The sequence below is a fragment of the Phaethon aethereus genome (assembly GCF_964289735.1).
Source record: "Phaethon aethereus genome assembly, chromosome: 4".
Lineage (NCBI taxonomy): Eukaryota > Metazoa > Chordata > Aves > Phaethontiformes > Phaethontidae > Phaethon > Phaethon aethereus.
In genome coordinates this window covers 64,315,732-64,336,079 of record NC_138578.1, presented here as the reverse complement: position 1 = coordinate 64,336,079, position 20,348 = coordinate 64,315,732, and the positions used below count along the sequence as shown (strand labels likewise).

General features: G+C 45.1%; 1 protein-coding gene across 1 annotated transcript in view; it reads left to right on the top strand.

Annotated features, from left to right (window-relative positions):
• The first annotated feature begins 2,090 nt into the window (after positions 1-2,090).
• STIM2 (stromal interaction molecule 2) overlaps positions 2,091-20,348 on the top strand; it is a 78,035-nt gene continuing 59,777 nt past the window's right edge. Inside the window, exon 1 of the mRNA XM_081999164.1 lies at positions 2,091-2,622. Coding sequence (XP_081855290.1) covers positions 2,406-2,622 — 217 coding nt within the window. The 5' untranslated portion in view covers positions 2,091-2,405. The remainder of the gene's footprint in view (positions 2,623-20,348) is intronic.

Genomic DNA, 20,348 nt, shown 5'->3' with positions numbered 1-20,348 from the left:
TTGTGGTGATAAGTGCGGCACACATTGATTATAGCAAGGTTTTTGTGACAGTATCCGAAGCATCTTGGTAGTCCAGTAGGGGAGGTATGGGCTGAATAAGTGGACAAGGTGGGTGGAAAAGAGTGTGAACCACTATACTCAAAAAGCAGTAGTCAACAGTGGAAAATTAAACTGGCCTGTGGTTATGAGTGGTGTTCCTCAGGGCTGAGTAGGAGGGAGGTTAGACTAGATGACCTCCAGAGGTCATAACTTATTCTGTGATTCTGTAATTAGGCCTTGCAGGGAACTTATCAGAGTCTGGGTCCTCATATTGAAACCACAAGTCATTTAGGTTTCTGTGGATTGACGGGTTAGGCTGTGGCCCAAGATGGGCACCTTCCTTAATTCTGAGCTTATGCAGCTGAGCCTGCATGATGTGAAGCAGCAGTGCATCAAGAGGTGTCCACTTAATACACTTCTCACCGTGGGATCTTCTGCTAAGGTGCCCTGACCAGCAGTGACCTCCCCGCAACTCCAGAACACAAGCATTCCTTGAAAACAAGCCATTCCACGCTTCCCAATTTGGGGACATGTAGTTGAAAGCAAGAGGTGAAAATGAACCGATTTTCCAGGAGGATTTTTAACAAGGATCGTTTCCTACTTCAGGCCCACAGCATTTTCATCAAAGTGCTCTCTTTTAGTGTCCCCATCTCACAGCTGTTCTGATGTAGGGCATTTCTCTGTAGGACTCATGCAGTTCACAGCCTTTGATTCCAGTGGCTCTCGGTTAAAACAGTTCACACTCGCTCAGGGAACTTGCCTCTTTCACGTACCCTCTATGAATACCTCTCTCTTTGTATTTTAAAATGAATGAATTAATGAAATGAACAGCTGGTTTCTTTGTTTCCACCTGGGGAATTTCTCTGCTCCAGCTCCCCTCCCTAAAGTTAAACAACACTGAACAAGGTTTTGTAAGATGCAGATATTTCATTGTTCTCTTTGCACAAGATCTGGTCAGATAGTGTTAGTCTTTAAAGGCTGTTGTATCCAGCCAACAGAAATGGTAAGGCACAGACTTCATAAATGAAACAGAATTCGTTAGGTTTAGACACATTTCCCAAATCTTCATATGCTATATGACTACTTTCAAGTTTTATGGTGTGTTTCCCCCCCCACTCCCCCCCCAAAAATATGTTTCAGCTAGGATAAAGTATGCACACTAACTATGTTGCCACAGAAATTATTTCCTGCTGCATTTAATAGCACTATGACAATTTCACAGTTAGCTTTCTGGATTCTGCTGACCCATGAAAGCAGCTTGTGCCACTCAACTTAATGCTCCTGTTCTCCTGTAGGGTTTACAAAGCAGGCCAAGGCTTTTCTCAAGACCCTTTCAAAACACTTCTTCTGGTGATTGTAATAATTAATAGAGAATGTAATGTTTATATAGCTTTTACCATCCGTGCTGCATTATTTTCTCATATACTGTGCATTAGATTGAACTCGGTCTTTAAAGGCTGTCTTATTCTCATTAAATGACTCAAAACAGACTGAAAATCCCCCAGAGCTGGGCAGGACAAAACACAACATAGATTTTATTCCTGTTCTGTAGCTTGATGGAAACATCTCAAGCAAAAGTCTTTTGTTTTCCGGATTTTTTTGCCAAGGTCCTAATCACAGCTGAGTCAAGGTACGATCTCCGTGAGGGCTTAGTTTTCCAGCCCCATGGGACCAGATTTAAAACACCGTTTTTTAAAACTTGTTTTTAAAGGGCTGCAGCCTGCGCCGAACTGAAACTTCCTTCACCCGCTCCTTCCCCTTTTGAAAGCTCTCCTCAGGTGACTGCGTTTACCTCTGCGTTGGTGTGATAAGGACAAATTTTACAAACTCCAAGGTCTCAGTTTTCTCCCCCCGCGCCGCGTTTTGGGAGGCTGTGCCCTTCCTGAGGCCGGCCTGGGCCCGAAGGCACGCGCTGCCGCCGAGGGGGAGCCAGACCCTCGCGCGACGCCTGGGCAGGGCCAGCGGGGCCCGAGCGAGCCCTCCCCACCACACCGGAGCTCTCCACCGCCCCGAGCGGGCTAGAAGCTTCCCGCCGCCCGGCGCAGCAGGCGCGACAACCCGTTCCTGCCCACGCCTCCCCCGCCGCAATCCACCGCGCCTGGCGGCTCCCGCCGCGCCGCCCCGGAGCCTCCGGGCTCCTGCCCGCCGTGGGCCGCGCCCCGCCCCCTGCCCCCTCCCCGGTGACATCACCGCGCGGTGACGTGTCGCCCGGGCGGCTCGGCGGCGGCCGCCGGAAGCGGCGGGAGGCAGCGTGGGACCGGCGCTGAGGCTGGTTCGTGCCGCCGGAGCAGGCAGCATTGCAGCGGCGGAGCTCCAGCCCCCTTCCTCCTCCTCGTTCCTTTCGCTGCGCTGCAGCAGCGGTACCGATGAGCGGGCTCCGAGCGCCCGCCGGGCGGGGGGCGGTGGCGGCGACGACCCCAGTGCCGACCTGCCTGCTTTTGCTGGGGCTGCTCCTGCCCGCCGCCGCCGCCGCCGGCGGGGGATGCGAGCCGGAGGCTGCGGAGGTTGGCGGTGGCCGGCGGGGAGGACGGGGAGGCGGCGGCGCCGCCGCCTCTGCGGCGGAGACGGCGGCGGTTGTGACAGGTAACGGCTCCCGCGCGTGCCGCCGGCGGGGCGCGGGGGGAGCATCCCGGGGGTGGGGGACGGAGGGGCGGACGGAGGGACGCCTTCCTGCCGCGGCCCGGCCCCGCCCCGCTCGGCGGGGTCGCGGCGCTGCCCGGGCCGGCTCCCCGCTCTGCAGAGGGCGCCGGGCCGGCCTGCAGGGCATCCGGCTGCGGCACTGCGGTATTGCCCCGCCGCGCCGCCCCTCCCTGGCGGGAGCCCGCCGCGGGCCGTTCGCAGGATCCTGTTGAAGAGCGAGATTGTTGAGATGCGGAGCTGCCGCTTCCGCGCCGGGCGGGCGTCTCGGGCGCCGTCGGGCGCCTTCCGGGCGAGATGCTGGCCGCCCCTCCGGCGGGGATGGGGAGCCGCAGCAGCGGCCCTGGGGGCAGGAGGCGAGCTGAGCCGCCCCAGCCGGCTGGCGGGTCCGGCCGTATCGCGGTGCAGCTGGCCGCAACGCCGCCCAGGCAGGAGCCCGATACTGTGAAGACGTCCACCCTGTCCCCCCAGAGGGGTTTTAGTTTTCCCGAAAAGTGTGGAAAGCTTTTTTGCCTTTATTTAGTTATTTTTTAAAAAAAGTGAACGTATTCATACTACCGTACTTGTGGCAAATGGTAATGTCTGCAGTTAAAAAACAGCCTCTGCAGTGAAACATTTAAAAGAATCTAATTTCATCAGGCTTTGACGGCTTATATACGTTCTAAATCTATCTTGTAATGAACAATAGGAAGCTTTACGGTCTTCAGACTGTTCACTTAGGAAAACGGGATTCCTATGCTAGGAAATACTCAAAACCATTTAGAAGTTTGTCATGTCTCATAATGTGCTTTTCAAAAAGCTCCCTAGTTGGAGGGAGAGTGCGGAAGGTGGAGGAAAGAAGAAAAACCATACACCTTCTGAATCGAAGTAGCGTGCATTTCTTACCAGAGAAAAACCTCTCGTGTTGTTTAGGATAGTAATGACATCCTGAGCTAAAATTACTGAGCCTCGGTGGGTGAAACATGCATGGGTTTCTTCTCAACATAACACTTTAAAAACATGAATTTTAATTCTAATTAGTTAAATTTAACCGGTGTTCCTGAAGTAACTGAGACGGAGATGCAAGGCTACATGATCTAGCGATCTTCTTTGAGGACATGGCATTTCTGAAATCTAAATTGTCCACTCTGTTGGCTTGCTGTATGAACTAAGGAAGTTGGAACATCCGCAGTCTGTGAAGCAGCAGTTGTGCCTCCCAAGAGTGTTGTGAAAATGCTGTATTGGAACAGCTTTTTTACAGACTGTAATTAGTCTTGTTGTAGGTCGTATTAAACGGTTCTTGCTATATATAGTGCTGATGCTATCTACATTTCTTGCTTAATCAGTTTTGATGTGTCAATCTGTGTGGAAAAGAAGTAATGTTTTTTTACATTTTGTGGACTGTAAAAATACTGGCTTGTCAGCTGTTGTGGTGCCCCCTCCCAGCAGTGAATCTGGAGAAGAAATACATTTATTTGAGAACTCATAACATAAGTGGAGTTATTGTGTCATGTGACAGTTTGGTCTGGAAAATACATATGGTCAAAAGCCTTCCTGGAATCAGTTTTAATCTTTAGGAGGTTTTTAACATAGTTCCATGTTCATCTGCTTGATTAATACAGTATTTCAGTTGATCACGTAAGTTGTTTGCGTGTCTGGTAACCAACTCCCAAATGGTTTTAAGTTACTCTTTGCAAAGCTGGAAGAAGTCTTGATGGTTGGGAGAAAACCAGATGACGTGTTCAGGCGGTGATTTTAGTTATTGTCTGTCATTCTTTCCTTAAAAGATAAAACTTGCAGATGTGTCATCGAGTTAGGAGGGGTTGCCAACACTCATCCGGAGAAGAATAGAATAATCTATTAATTCAGTAATTTTGATAGATTTAAGAAGTACAATCCAGAAGATAAAAAGCTGCTAAGTATAAAATGTCACCCTAGGAGGAGGCCATCAGATCTCAGATAGAGGTGTATGGGCAGCACAGCTGTAGGAAGTAATCCAGGAGGCCTAGTCACAAATTGATCTGAATAAGCAACCTTATGTAGCTGGCAAAAGTGGGTGCTATCCTTGGATATGTTGATCTAGTTTAAGTTACAGATGGCTTTTGTTTTTTTCTTTTTGATTGCATTTTTGTGTCTAGTCTTGAACATTAAACAACCCAAAAAGTAAAGAGGGAAGTGTCAATGTGGATTGAGAGGCTTAGAACCTATGACTGATGAAAAAAATAGTATTGCTTTATTTTGGGGGTGGAAAAAGCTGTGGGAGGAGTGTGTATGTAATAAATATTTCACAGAAGTATATTGATTTTTTTCTTTAAACTTTTTCCATTTTCTCTGTGGTTAAGATGTAGGTTAAGAGGAAGTAAATTGTAGTGGGCGAGATTTAGGTTAAATATAGGCTGGTAAGTTTTTACCTATAACAGTCAAATTACGTAGCTCGTTCAACAAGTTCCCATTACTGGAAGTTTTTATTGGTTTAGAGGAGGAGCTGGCAAAGATAATCTAGACACTTGACAGAAGAGGGATGTATGATGAATTTTAGGGGTGGGAAAGAGCCTAAGATTCTACTCCTGCCATATTTTATCAGATATTCAGGGATTTACGTAATTGTTTATATAGATTATCACTACTGTTGTCTCCTCTGTATATGTGCTTTTTTAGTGGTGATTTATAAATGACAACTGCCTATGTAACATCTGACACTGTGCTGAAGGTATTTAGTCACAGTTATGAAAATCTGATCAACAAAACTGTGTTTCCACTGGATGGAACACCATGAGCCTATTTTCTATTCATTCTGGCTCGGCTCGTTTACTACTTAATTTGGTAGAAAGGTTTAAGGAACCTTCTGTTCTGAGCCTGAAGATAACACTGGCTTTTCACTTTTGGTTTATTCATTGACTTCTAATTAAGTTGCTTTGTAATTCTGGATGATTGTGGATGCTTTTCTTGTTTAAAAGTCTAAATTTAATCCATGATCATGGATTCATTTGGCTGCCTTTCAGGTGAGACAGAAAGCCTGGACTTGTTTTTGGCTAAGAAATTTCTTTCAAACAATAGCTTGTAATATTGAGCTAGACCATTTTTAACTATAGTACTACTGTAACTGCTGAAGAAACAACAGAATACATAATGTAACCTTTTCCTGAAAGTCATTAAAAAGATTTTTTTTTTTTTTTCTCCCCCTTTAATTCAGTTTCCATTCTGGAACTTACCCATCATCTTAACACTCTGGACTCTTCAAATTTACTGACTTCAGCATTTGAGAAGCAAGGGTTTCTAGGAAACATGCGTTTTTAGCTGCAACTTCACAATTGGTTTAAGCCATGCTAATATGGGTGGCTGGTGGAGGGTGGCTTTCATCTCTGGAGTTGACCCCAGCTGGCCATGCAAGCAATATTGTTAGCACGAGAGAGCTGGTAGGAGTAGGTGTGCTTACCCCAGTACTAGTACTCGCAGCCATTGGAGAGAGAGAGAGTTTCTGCTGCTCTTCTACTTTGCACCTTCTTTGCTCACAGTGTTGTGATGAGCACCATCTGTTGCTTTAATGTGCAGGGGTGAGAAAAGAAATGCAGGCAACCAAAAAAACTGATGGATTTCTTAGCAGACTCTTTCCTGACATGCTTTAAGTGCTAGCACCAGTGCAAAGAAGAGGGAGGATGGGACTGTGTGGGTGGGGTCAGCAGTGGAGAAGAAGGGCGATCTGCCTCCTGTGATGCAGTGAGTGATGGTCTGAGCATAGCTGTCCATAGAACTGCATCACTAAGTTGACTCTGAAACTGCTGTAGTGACCTTTTTGGGCTTGAATGATCCATTTGGAAGGTGGTGGTTGTGTGTGAGACTTCATGTATGGTGGACTAACTAGTACAGTCGTTTTGGTCATGTAGCAAAATGATCTTTGCATGATTATTTTGGCATGCACTGGTCCTAAAAGGTTGTGAGCTACAAGACTTCTGTCACTTCCCTAGCAAACTACTTTTTAAGGCTAGTGGATTTTTCTAGTGATAAAATCGGAGTATTTTAGGCTTTTTAAATTCCATTACTTCTATTTGTTTGTCTCTAGTCAAGCTCTTCATGGTCTGGTCTTACCATTTATTTTGGGAGGACAGAAATTTTGAGTCCTTCTCCACTAAAGGTTGTTGACTTTAAGCTACCATTTACTTTCTGATAGCATTTCAATGCAGTCATCAGTCCCTGCAATCTAATTCATTTCTGTTCTATTCTCAGTTTCCTTAGGTTTTTAATTTCTTAGCATATTCTTTATTTTTAGTGATGAAGAATAAGAGAAATCCAGCAAAGAAGGTTTCCGGATTTTGATAGCTCAATCAGCAGTTGGTGAATTGTTACAATAACTAGTTATAGCTAAAATGACTGTAGTTGGCTGGGTTTGTAGAAGTTTTTGAAACAAATATTAAAAACCAATTGACCAGGAATAATCTTGGCCTTTACGTAGCTGAGTGGCATGGGAATCTCACTCAGAGACAAGATCCTTTGCCTGTAGCTCAGTATTTTTTGCCTTACAGCCTTCCACTGTTTTCACTGTAACTCTTCAGTGCTTCTGCTAATGCATTCTGCACCTGCTGATGTCCTGTGGGCTTTTTTTTTTCTTCACCATCAGCTTCACCTCTTCTGAAGATTTCCCTGGTCTTACAGTTGGGACTTAGTGAGGTTATTTAGCTGGTATCATCTTTTTCTTGTCTTATAGTAGTCTGTAGCAGACCCTTTCTTAAAACCCCTTAGTGTTCCTCCCTGAAATTTTTTGACTTTATATCATCCCTCCATCAGCAGGTTTTTGTGTTGCCCTTTCAGCTATAAGCTTTCTGAAGACAGCTTTGCTTTTCTGGGGACCTCCTTACCAGATTCTGGCTGGCTGCTCCTACGCAATTTGGGCATGACTCATTTTCTTCTAACTAACCTCAGTGATACTGATCTATCAGAACTAGGTTGAGCTGCCATGTATTTGTCAAAGGAGGACTGGACTGAGGCAGTTGATCTTGGTAAGATTTCCTATAATGATACCATCACTGTTAAAAACACCTAAAAATGTAGTTTTCTTTTTTAAAAGTTTGTATGAAGTAAGCAATTTGATCTTTTAATTGATTTTTACCTTGCATGCTGTAACTTGTATGTCCTTTTGTATTTAATGTCTGTTCTGAATCAGCGTCAGGTGAGAGCAACACATTGTAAAGAGCTGTGATGCTGTGGCAAAGCTAGTAAAATTACTACAGTTTTCATTTTTTTGGTAATTCCTCATAAGTCAAAAGTGTATTATTTTATGTAAGAGTTGACTCTAATGTGCTGCAGAACTCCTGATGTCTGAGAAAACTTCATTGAGATTAGTCTGTTACATCCTATCTGTGAAACTGGTTTTTGAAAAGACAGGAATTTGAGATGTTTATCTTGACCACATGGCATGTGTTAAGAGTAAATAACCACTGTGTATGTTGTCTTAAAATACACACATATACATTTTGCAAACCAAGGTGGGTTTCAAGTTATTACATAAGTTTCTGTCTTCAGATACTACTAAGTCTCTTCTGTTACTATAGGAACTATCTTTGTGTATCTGAAAGAGGGAGGGTGTGAATAAAATGATAATGCTTTGTTAATATTTAGAATCAGTGTAAACAGAATGTTGTGATTGGGTATTGTGAAATTTGCATTTGTTTACTTCATTTCTGTGAGCACTTCAAACTTAACTGAAGAGAGTTTATGACTATATCTTTCATGGTGAGTTTTTTTGTCTTTTTTTTTCCCCTTCTTCTGGACCTTGCTCCTTTTCCTTCCAATCCCAAAAGCACGGCATTTTTAAGAGACCTGATAGAGGAATCCTTAAATTTGTACAATGAAAAGTATTCCAGAGTTTTAACTAAAATCTGTCTTGGAAATTGAAGCTAATGTGCTTGTCAGAACAGTTAAGAATTTAACAGCAGTCATTATAACAGAACTGTTGACTCACTTGAGTCAACAGAATATGAATTAACAGGTAAGAACCACTGACCTTTCCTTTTAAATCTTATTCTTGTGGTGTCTAGCAAAGATCTTAAAGTATACCAGGAGAAAATTTCCTCTCTGTACAGATAGTGTTATACTACTGCAGGTGAATCTTGCTTCTCGGGTGATTTGTGAATGCAGACGTGGGAGGGAACCCGTCACTGACTATTGCGGCTTGTATTGTAAACCACAAGCAGCACCACAGAAACTTGTGCAAATGGGAATGGTTGTTGATGCTGCTTGGATTTTGTGAGGCTTTAACTTTTGCAGTAGCTCAGAATTTATAGGAATGCAGAGATAGCTTTGATCCTTTTCCTCTAGGCAATGCTTTCTGTTTCCTACCTTTTCTTCTGCATCATGAGGCATTTAAAAATTGTCAGCAGCCCAGCCCTCTGGTACCGTCTCCAGTTAAAATTTTAATACCTGATTTTTTTTTTTTTGTATGCTTTGTTTCTGTGGTTGTTGTTCATTTGTAAGAAATTGTCATGTGCTCAGCTTTTAAAACTGAGGTGAGCAATAAATAGTAGTTTATCTTGAACCTATTTAAAGCTGTGTTTGAAAGCAAACAAACCTTGTAGCAGCATATTAATTTAAACAAGTTTTTGTTGAATAAAACTTTGGTGAAGACTGTTTGGATTTCTAAGCTCTGTATAGTTTCCCCTTAAAATGGGAAGCTTTCCATACCTGAGGGTGTGGTATGAATGCTCTTTCTCAGTTTGTGGTTTAGAATAAAGGAAGGGGTTAGCTGTATGTAATTATTAAGCACATGTAGTAATGTTTCAAAGATAAAGGAACAGTTTTTATTCAGTTCCGTCAGGTGACTGAACTGAATTAATTAAAATTCAGAGTTCTCTGCAAGTTAAATAGGTTATTTAGAAAGGAAATTTTCACAGAAATGTTATCTTATTCTTACTGGTAAATAATGCCTCTAAGCTGCCATTGAGATTGATGACCAATAGTCCCTGAATGTTTCTTGGGTTTTTTTTCTGTATATGTAGCATTTGATGAATGAGTGAATGGTTCAGTAAATTATTTTTTTTTTTGTATTTATGCTACCGTCTCTGTTTACATGTAGAAATATGTTTAGTGAGCTTTGCTAGGTAATTATCAACACAAGTTTTGTCAATCTACTAGATTTTTTTTTTTGTCCTAACCACATGATTTCACTTGAAATGCATTCTTCTCTCCTAACCTCACAAGATGCAGTAATTATAGAATACCAGGTTGGAAGGGACCTCAAGGATCATCTGGTCCAACTTTTCTTGGCAAAAGAATGGTCTAGACAAGATGGCCCAGCACCCTGTCCAGCCGAATCTTAAAAGTGCCCGATGTTGTTCCAGAGACCGATGGGGACACTACCTGTGTGCGGTGCGACCTGCTCAGCCTGGTAGCAGAGCTGAAAGAGGAAGTGGAGAGGCTGAGGAGCATTAGGGAGTGTGAGAGGGAGATAGATTGGTGGAGCCACTCCCTGGCGGCCCTGAGGCAGGGGCAGCTGGTGGAGGCTCCACAAGCAGCAGGAGATCCCCTGTCCTCTTGCTGCCGGGCAGAAGGAGAGGACCTAAGAGATGAGGGGAAATGGAAGCAGGTCCCTCCTCGGAGAGGTCAGTGAATTCCCTCCCGGCCTCCCTCACCGTCCCAGCTGCCCTTACACAACAGGTATGGGGCTCTGGAACATGAGGGACAGGAACATGAGGACCCTGACGAAGGTCCGTCCGAGGGGGTGCCTAGGGTGAGTCAACGAGCCCCACGCATCAAGACGTCCTTAGTTAAGAAAAAGAGGAGGGTGATTGTTGTAGGCGATTCCCTTCTAAGGGGTACAGAGGGCCCAATATGTCGACCAGACCCAACTCACAGGGAAGTCTGCTGCCTCCCTGGGGCCTGGGTGAGAGACGTCACCAGGAAACTCCCTGGTCTGGTTCGGCCCACTGATTACTACCCGCTGTTGGTCATGCAGGTTGGCAACGATGAGGTTGCGCTAAGAAGCCCAAAGGCAGTCAAAAAGGACTTGAGAGCACTGGGGCGACTGGTCAATGGAGCGGGAGCGCAGGTAGTGTTTTCGTCAATCCCTTCAGTGACAGGGAAGAACGCTGAAAGGAACAGGAAAGCACACCTGATCAACACGTGGCTCAGGGGCTGGTGCCATCGTCAGAATTTTGGGTTTTTTGACCACGGGGTGGTTTACACGGCACTGGGCCTGCTCGCAGCTGATAGAGTGCAACTGACGCCAAGGGGCAAAAGGATTCTTGCTCATGAGCTGGCAGGCCTCATTGAGAGGGCTTTAAACTAGATTTGGAGGGGGGGAGGGGATAAAACCGGGCTCACTAGAGTTGAACCTAGGGGTAGGTTCAACGTGCCAGAGTTGAAATCGATAGCCCAGCTCAGGTGCATCTACACCAATGCACGCAGCATGGGCACCAAACAGGAGGAGCTGGAAGCCATTGTGCAGCGCGACAGCTATGACTTAGTTGCCATCACAGAAACATGGTGGGATGCTTCTCATGACTGGAGTGCTGCAATGCATGGCTATAAGCTCTTCCGAAGGGATAGGCAGGGAAGGAGAGGCGGTGGGGTGGCTCTGTATGTTAGTGAGTGTTTTGATTGTATAGAAATCGAAGATTGTGAAGACCAAGTCGAGTGCTTATGGGTAAGGATGAGGGGGAAGGCCAATGAGGCAGATATCCTGCTGGGAGTCTGTTACAGGCCACCCAACCAGGACAAAGAGACGGATGAGACATTCTATAAGCGACTGGCGGAGGTCTCGCATTCGCTGGCCCTTGTTCTTGTGGGGGACTTCAACCTACCGGGCATCTGCTGGAAGTATAACATGGCAGAGAGGAAACAGTCTAGGAGGTTCCTGGAGTGTGTGGAGGATAACTTCCTGACACAGCTGGTGAGTGAGCCCACTAGGGGAGATGCCTTGCTGGACCTGCTGTTTACAAACAGAGAAGGACTGGTGAGAGATGTGGTGGTTGGAGGCCGTCTTGGGCTTAGCGACCACAACATGATAGAATTCTCAATTGTGAGTGAAGTAAGGAGAGGGGTCAGCAAAACTGCTATCATGGACTTCTGGAGGGCAGACTTTGGCCTGTTCAGGTCACTGGTTGAGAGAGTCCCTTGGGAGACAGTCCTGAAGGACAAAGGGGTCCAGGAATGTTGGACAGCCTTCAAGAAGGAAATCTTAAAGGCGCAGGAGCAGGCGGTCCCCATGTGCTGTAAGAAGAGCTGGCGGGGAAGGCGACCGGCCTGGCTGAACAGGGAGATTTTGCTGGGACTCAGGGAAAAGAGGAGAGTTTATCACCTCTGGAAGAAGGGGCAGGCAACTCTCAAAGAGTACAAGGATCTTGCTAGGTCAAGCAGGGACAAAATGAGAAAGGCAAAAGCCCAGCTAGAGCTCAGTCTGGCCACAGTCGTAAAGGATAATAAAAAATGTTTTTACAAATATATTAACAACAAAAAGAGAGGCAAGGAGAATCTCCATCCCCTACTGGATATGGCGGGGAACATTGTCTCCAAGGACGAGGACAAGGCTGAGGTACTTAATGCCTTCTTTGCCTCAGTCTTTAATAGCCAGTCCAGATATCCACAGGGTATTCAGCCCCCTGAGCTGGAAGATGGGGATGGAGAGCACAATGTACTCCTCATAATCCAGGAGGAAGAAGTTAAGGACCTGTTAAGCCACCTGGACACCCACAAGTCTATGGGGCCTGATGGGATCCACCTGAGAGTACTGAGAGAGCTGGCGGAGGAGCTTGCCAAGCCCCTCTTGCCAAGCCAATCATTTAACCAGCAGTCCTGGTTAACAGGGAAGGTCCCAGAAGACTGGAGGCTTGCCAGTGTGACGCCCGTCTACAGAAAGGCCGGAAGGAGGATCCTGGCAACTACAGGCCTGTCAGCCTGACCTCTGTGCCGGGGAAGATTATGGAGCGGTTGGTCTTGAGAGTGCTCACAGGGCATCTGCAGGACAACCAAGGGCTCAGGCCCAGCCAGCATGGGTTCATGAAAGGCAGGTCCTGCTTGACCAACCTGATCTCCTTCTATGACCAGGTGACCTGCCTAGTGGATGAGGGAAAGACTGTGGACGTTGTCTACCTGGACTTTTGTAAAGCCTTTGACAGCATCTCCCACAGCATTCTCCTGGAGAAACTGGCGGCTCGTGGCTTAGACGGGTTTACTCCTTGATGGTTGAGGAACTGGCTGGATGGCCGAGCCAGAGAGTTGTGGTGAACGGCGTTAAATCCGGCTGGTGGCCGGTCACAAGCGGTGTTCCCCAGGGCTCGGTTCTGGGGCTGGTCTTGTTCAATATCTTTATTGATGATCTGGATGAGGGAATTGAGTGCTCCCTCAGTAAGTTTGCAGCTGACACCATGTTGGGTGGGAGTGTTGATCTGCTGGAGGGTAGGAGGGCTCTGCAGAGGGATCTGGACAGGCTGGATCGATGGGCAGAGGTCAACTGTATGAGGTTTAATAAGGCCAAGTGCCGGGTCCTGCACTTTGGCCACAACAACCCCATGCAACGCTACAGGCTTGGAGAGGAGTGGCTAGAGAGCTGCCCGGCAGAAAGGGACCTCGGGGTGCTGGTTGACAGCCGGCTGAACATGAGCCGTCAGTGTGGTGGCCAGGTGGCCAAGAAGGCCAACAGCGTCCTGGCCTGTATCAGAAATAGTGTGGCCAGCAGGAGTAGGGAAGTGATCATGCCCCTGTACTCGGTACTGGTGAGGCCGCACCTTGAATCCTCTGTTCAGTTTTGGGCCCCTCACTACAAGAAGGATGTTGAGGTGCTGGAGCGTGTCCAGAGAAGGGCAACGAAGCTGGTGAGGGGTTTGGAGCACAAGTCTTATGAGGAGCACCTGAGGGAACTGGAGTTGTTCAGTCTGGAGAAGAGGAGGCTGAGGGGAGACCTTATCGCTCTCTACAACTACCTGACAGGGGATTGTGGTGAGGTGGGTGTTGGTCTCTTCTCCCAAGTAACCAGCGATAGGATGAGAGGAAATGGCCTCAAGTTGCGCCAGGGGAGGTTTAGATTGGATATTAGGAAAAATTTCTTCACTGAGAGGGTGATCAGGCATTGGAACAGGCTGCCCAGGGAGGTGGTGGAGTCGCCATCTCTGGAAGTGTTCAAAAAACGTGTGGATGTGGCGCTTCAGGACATGGTTTAGGGGACATGGTGGCGCTGGATTAATGGTTGGACTTGATGATTTTAAAGGTCCTTTCCAACCTGTGATTCTGTGATTCTGTTGGGGAATCCACCACTTCCCTGGGGAGATGGTTCCAATGGCTGATTGTTCTCATTGTGAAAAATTGTCCTCTTGTGTCCAATTGGATTCTCCCCAAGAGCAATTTGTACCCATTACCCCTTTTCCATGTGACTCCTTGCAAAAAGGGAGTTTCCATCTTCTTAGTAGCCACCCGTTAAGTACTGGAACATGGTGATAAGGTCTCCCCTGAGCCTTCTTTTCTCAAGAACAAACCCATAAGCAGGTGCATTTTCTGTTAGTATGCCCAGATCTAAAGCAAATAAAAAGAATCAGTTTTATGTGTCTGTTTAGTTATAGTCTGGAAGTGGCAAGCTTGATTAGTTTTTCCTCAATTTGAAATGCCACACAGTATTTTTATTTGAAGAACAACAAGCAAGAAATATTATACTCTTAACAAATAAACCACCCAAACTATGTGGTCTGTGATGATTTTGAAACGAATACGAAAGTTAATTATTCTGAGTAGGAGACTTCCTTCTACTGTAGTTTTAATTCTAGATTGCTATATATAGAAGGTTGCAGGATAACTTCATCGTGTAACATTGTATGCAATATGAAAAATACCGTTGGCTTAAGTTATTTTCATTGCCTAAAGACTTAAAAATTATTTTGAAATGAAAATGAAATTACTTTTTTAGTGCTAAGTATTGTTTACTCTTTTGCTAAATGTGAAAATTAGACTATATAATATCATATAGCTCCAGTACTTGTATCATGATGTGGCAGGAAGAAAAATATGTTTATATCCTTTCCTACTTGTGATTTTTAGTTGCAAATAAAATTCATCAAGACAGCTCTGTCTTCCTCAGAGTATATTTTTAATTTTTCTTTGATAAACTTAACTTTGCCAGTACTTTTTGGAACATGGCCGCCTCAATCTCTCTTCTCCTACCTAGTCCATGTTCCCTGAAAATACCTACTGTAGCACTGCTATCAGAGCCATAGAGGGTATTGTAGTTACTTTGGAAACAGCACAGTAATGTCAGTCTAAAGTACAGATAAGACACAACGAAATCGATTCCATTGACTTCAGTGTATGAACCTGTATTAAATGTTCACTGGGATTTTGAGTAAATTAATGTTTTGGTTTTGGTCTTATGAAACTGCACTCCTGATAATTGGTCTTATTTTGGTTGTGTTGCAGGCAGTGATATGAAACCTGTAGCTCTGTGGTCTTTGAAGGATGTTGCTTTGTTACTGATTTAAATGGACCTTGGTGTCAGCTGTTGCTGCAAGAAGGGGGTGCTCCTTCTTTGTGCTTGTTGCTTTCTCTCCTTCCCTGCCTATTCTGTGTATTCCAGCTGCTCCCTTAACATTTTTGTGGCTGGAGGTGAGCCTGTTTGGGGCAATTGATTGAACTGGAAGTTGGTATTAATTTTTTTTTTTTCAGCAGGATCAGGTCCTTGCTTTGGTTCAGTGCACAGCTGTGCAAAAGCATCTGTGAGAAGGTAACAGCATTGGAGGAAGGTAGTATTTAACCATTCTAGTTGAAGGCCATGCATGCAATGTAAATAGTAAGTGATTGAGAAAGGTGTGTAAGGGAGATTTAGGCTACTCGCAGAAAGCAACATTTTAGATGTTGCCAACTCTGAAGTTGAAAAATTACATTCAGTATTGGTAAGGAAATACTTCAGCAATCCATAAAATTTGTAGAGGGAGACTTTTAGATTAGCAGTAGACCCAAGATTTTAGCAGGGCTTCTTAAAGAGATCAGTTATTGTAGATGGTAGTAATTAGCTTGTAGAAAAATCCCCATTTTGGAATGAAACCTTTGTTTTGGGACTTGGTTTTACTAGTTGATTTATTATAAGGGAGAGTTCATGTCTTAAAACTAAGATCTCTTGCCTGGCATAACTATTTACTTCTATGAAGCAAAACTGATGAAATGCGATTTTATTAATACAGGATAATGAAGACATGTCCCATTCTGATTCAGCTGTAGATGTCTGAAAGAAAAAAAAAAAAAAAACCAAAACCCACACTTATCTGAGCTCTAAATACATCCAACTGACTACTTTTAATCTTTGTTATAAAGGAATCCAAGTAAAACTAGTTTGTTTTCTTTATTAAGTAAACATCCTTCCTGAGAAACTATGCATCTGTGATGTGTTTCTTTTTTGTCACAAAAGCACTCAGACACTTGTGTTATGTTGCCTCATGTCTGTTTATAATATCCTATGAACAGTAGACAAGGCTCTAATTTCTCTTGATGTTGATGGTGGTAAGACTTCCTTATTTCAACAAAATGGAAGCTCTGTACACAGCCTTGGCTGTGATCAGGTCCACAAAAATTGTTATTTCCTTACAAAAGTGTGATAAGCAATCACAGGTAAAATGCTATCTTAATGGGAAGAAAAAGGATGCATCTTCATGTTACTAGATGGTTACAAATGGAGCACTATTTAGCTTAAAAGTGAGTGGAAGTTTGACATGTAGCAGGATGATGAAGGGGGACTCATCCTAAACTGCTGTTGCCTGCAGAGATCCCTGACGGTATTTCATGATACTATGTAGCAGGCTGATAAGATGGTAGTGTTGAAGTAAAAAAAGTGGGGCAGGGAGAGAGAGGAGTAAGGAGTATATTTTATTCACTACTTCCATACTGTTAAGTGTATACTCAGACTGGATTTAACTGAGTAATTGGAGCTCTGATGAGCTGTTATACTTGAGACTTTTTGGAGTAGTAGTGGATTGTTCTTTGGAAAAAGCCTGGTTGTTCAGGTTGTTCAGGGGAAGGCGACTGGCCTGGCTGAACAAGGAGATTTTGCTGGTACTCAGGGAAAAGAGGAGAGTTTATCACCTCTGGAAGAAGGGGCAGGCAACTCACAAAGAGTACAAGGATCTCATTAAGTCAAGCAGGGACAAAATGAGAAAGGCAAAAGCCCAGCTAGAGCTCAGTCTGGCCACAGTCGTAAAGGATAATAAAAAATGTTTTTACAAATATATTAACAACAAAAAGAGAGGCAAGGAGAATCTCCATCCCCTACTGGATATGGCGGGGAACATTGTCTCCAAGGACGAGGACAAGGCTGAGGTACTTAATGCCTTCTTGGCCTCAGTCTTTAATAGCCAGTCCAGATATCCACAGGGTATTCAGCCCCCTGAGCTGGAAGATGGGGATGGAGAGCACAATGTACTCCTCATAATCCAGGAGGAAGAAGTTAAGGACCTGTTAAGCCACCTGGACACCCACAAGTCTATGGGGCCTGATGGGATCCACCTGAGAGTACTGAGAGAGCTGGCGGAGGAGCTTGCCAAGCCACTCTCCATCATTTATCAGCAGTCCTGGTTAATAGGGGAGGTCCCAGAAGACTGGAGGCTTGCCAATGTGACACGCATCTACAAGAAAGGCTGGAAGGAGGATCCTGGGAACTACAGGCCTGTCAGCCTGACCTCTGTGCCGGGGAAGATCATGGAGCGGTTGGTCTTGAGAGTGCTCACAGGGCATCTGCAGGACAACCAAGGGCTCAGGCCCAGCCAGCATGGGTTCATGAAAGGCAGGTCCTGCTTGACCAACCTGATCTCCTTCTATGACCAGGTGACCTGCCTAGTGGATGAGGGAAAGACTGTGGATGTTGTCTACCTGGACTTTTGTAAAGCCTTTGACAGCGTGGCCCACAGCATTCTCCTGCAGAAACTGGTGGCTCATGGCTTAGACAGGTTTAGTCTTCGCTGGGTAAAAAACTGGCTGGATGGCCGAGCCCAGAGAGTTGTGGTGAACAGCGTTAGATCTGGCTGGTGGCCGGTCACCAGCGGTGTTCCCCAGGGCTCGGTTCTGGGGCCAGTCTTGTTCAATATCTTTATAGATCATCTGGATGAGGGAATTGAGTGCTCCCTCAGTAAGTTTGCAGATGACACCAAATTGGGTGGGAGTGTTGATCTGCTGGAGGGTAGGAGGGCTCTGCAGAGGGATCTGGACAGACTGGATCGATGGGCAGAGGTCAACTGTATGAGGTTTAATAAGGCCAAGTGCAGAGTCCTGCACTTAGGCCACAACAACCCCATGCAACGCTACAGGCTTGGGGAGGAGTGGCTGGAGAGCTGCCCGGCGGAAAGGGACCTGGAGGTGCTGGTTGACAGCTGGCTGAACATGAGCCGTCAGTGTGGTGGCCAGGTGGCTAAGAAGGCCAACAGCGTCCTGGCCTGCATCAGAAATAGTGTGGCCAGCAGGAGTAGGGAAGTGATTGTGCCCCTGTACTCGGCACTGGTGAGGCCACAGCTTGAGTACTGTGTTCAGTTTTGGGCCCCTCACTACAAGAAGGACGTTGAGGTACTTGAGCGTGTCCAGAGAAGGGCAACGAAGCTGGTGAGGGATCTGGAGCACAAGTCTTATGAGGAGCGGCTGAGGGAACTGGGGTTGTTTAGTCTGGAGAAGAGGAAGCCGAGGGGAGACCTTATCGCTCTCTACAACTACCTGAAAGAGGGTTGTGGCGACGAGGATGTTGGCCTCTTCTCCCAAGTAACTAGTGATAGGACGAGAGGAAATGGCCTCAAGTTGCGCCAGGGGAGGCTTAGATTGGATATTGGGAAAAATTTCTTCACTGAGAGGGTGGTCAGGCATTGGAACAGGCTGCCCAGGGAGGTGGTGGAGTCGCCATCTCTGGAAGTGTTCAAAGAACATGTGGATGTGGCACTTCAAGACATGGTTTAGGGAACATGGTGGTGCTGGATTAATGATTGGACTTGATGATCTTGAAGGTCCTTTCCAACCTAGTGTTTCTGTGATTCTGTGAAATACTACAAATGATGAAGCAAGAAAAATAGTATACTAATGATTGTCACTTGAAAGGATATGTGAAACTAGAAAAGATTTGAATAAATCTTGCCAATGCTTTTGTATATATGTGTTTATGTATGAAGAGAAACTAACACTTGGTTTTAGAAGACCTGCCCTGTGACTGTAGTTCTTTGGAAGATAAAGCAAATATATGGTGGTAGTTGTGGTTTAGACCTTCAGCCTGTCGTCTTCGTCATGCTGAGCTATTTCAGTTTAGTTGTTTGGTTAATTTTCTGCTAGAATAATTTGCTGAAATTGGCTAAGAGAAGGCCAAATGAACCCTGGGCTGGTGCAGCTAGGAAGGCCAAGGAGGTGGAGAGAGAGGGATGGAAGAGCACTGTGGCAGCCAGATGGCTTTCAGGTCTTAGGAGGTGATAGTGAGGATGTGGTAGACCTCTTTGAAATCATGAATATTACAAAGGAGGCATCTAAAGGAAGGCTGGTAGTTATTTTCATGTTCTGCGACCTGGGGGCATTCACTGAAAATCAGAAGGAGGTCTAAAAATAGATATATTCCCTCACCCCCTGCCACTTTCCATTTTCCTGAGGGAACAGGGAGAGCACACCTGTGTGAATGGGTAGAATTAAACTAGGAAACTCACTGCAGTGGACTGTTGCAAACCAAAAATGTGGGGTGTTTTTTGCGGAAAAATTGTTCTTGCCATCACCCTTTGTACTGTACCATCTGCTGCTAACTGGTGCTGTGCAAGGCTGAACTAGATGGACACCTTTGAGTCAGTGCGGCCAATTCATATGTTTTTGCTAGTCTTCTGTGAAACTGCAAGGTAAGATTGTGTTTGAGACAAGACAGTTTGACAAGTACTTGCTGCTTTCCATTAGGATTTCATTTTTGGTTTTGTGCAAGTGTTTAAAGTGACTGCTAACGTAGAAAGAATAAAGGTAAAATGCTTAAAGGAGAATGCCGTAATGTTGTAGTAAGCTGCAGCACAATTTATATGGTAATTTTTTGGGAGGTGTTACTATGTGGTAGTTTTCAAGTTGAGGACTAGCAAAATTTTTAATGGTGCTTACTTGCGTTGTAAATTGATTTTATTGAACTGTGTTTCTTCTGTTAATTTGTATTGGTTTGCAATCTCCTAAATGGTATCTTAAGGCTGAAATTTCTTCCTGCCAGAAGCTAGTAAAATTACAACGATGTTTTTGTTTTTTTAACTACTTTTGGTTTTCTATGCCCAAAATGCTGTCAGCAGCAGATTAACATTCTTACAGAAGCCAAAAGGCAAGTCAGCCATTGTCTTGTTACCCAAATTATTGCTTTTATTCTTTAAATATGAAAGTAGTAGATGATTATTCATTTGAATATAATTTTTTGAAGTTTAGTACGTATATTTTAGTAAGTGCTTCTTTAATTCTGGTCATTTGTTGTTCTGATACTGTATTTTTTGGGTCTATGATGTGTTTGAGAAGATTGTAGGCAGAGGACTAAGCATACCAACTGAAGATACTGGGTTTTCAGAATACTATAATAGTGTTAACCTGTTTAAAGTCTAGATGTAGTGCTTTGCTATCTGTGATGAAAGGACCAGTCTCTAGTCTTTCACCTTCAGATGTGACTGTGGATGAAGTGGAGATTTGAGGCAGCTGTAGTGTTTTAGGTAGTAGTGTGATGATTTTGAAGATCAATCAACCCATTGCCGAAGGTCAGTCAA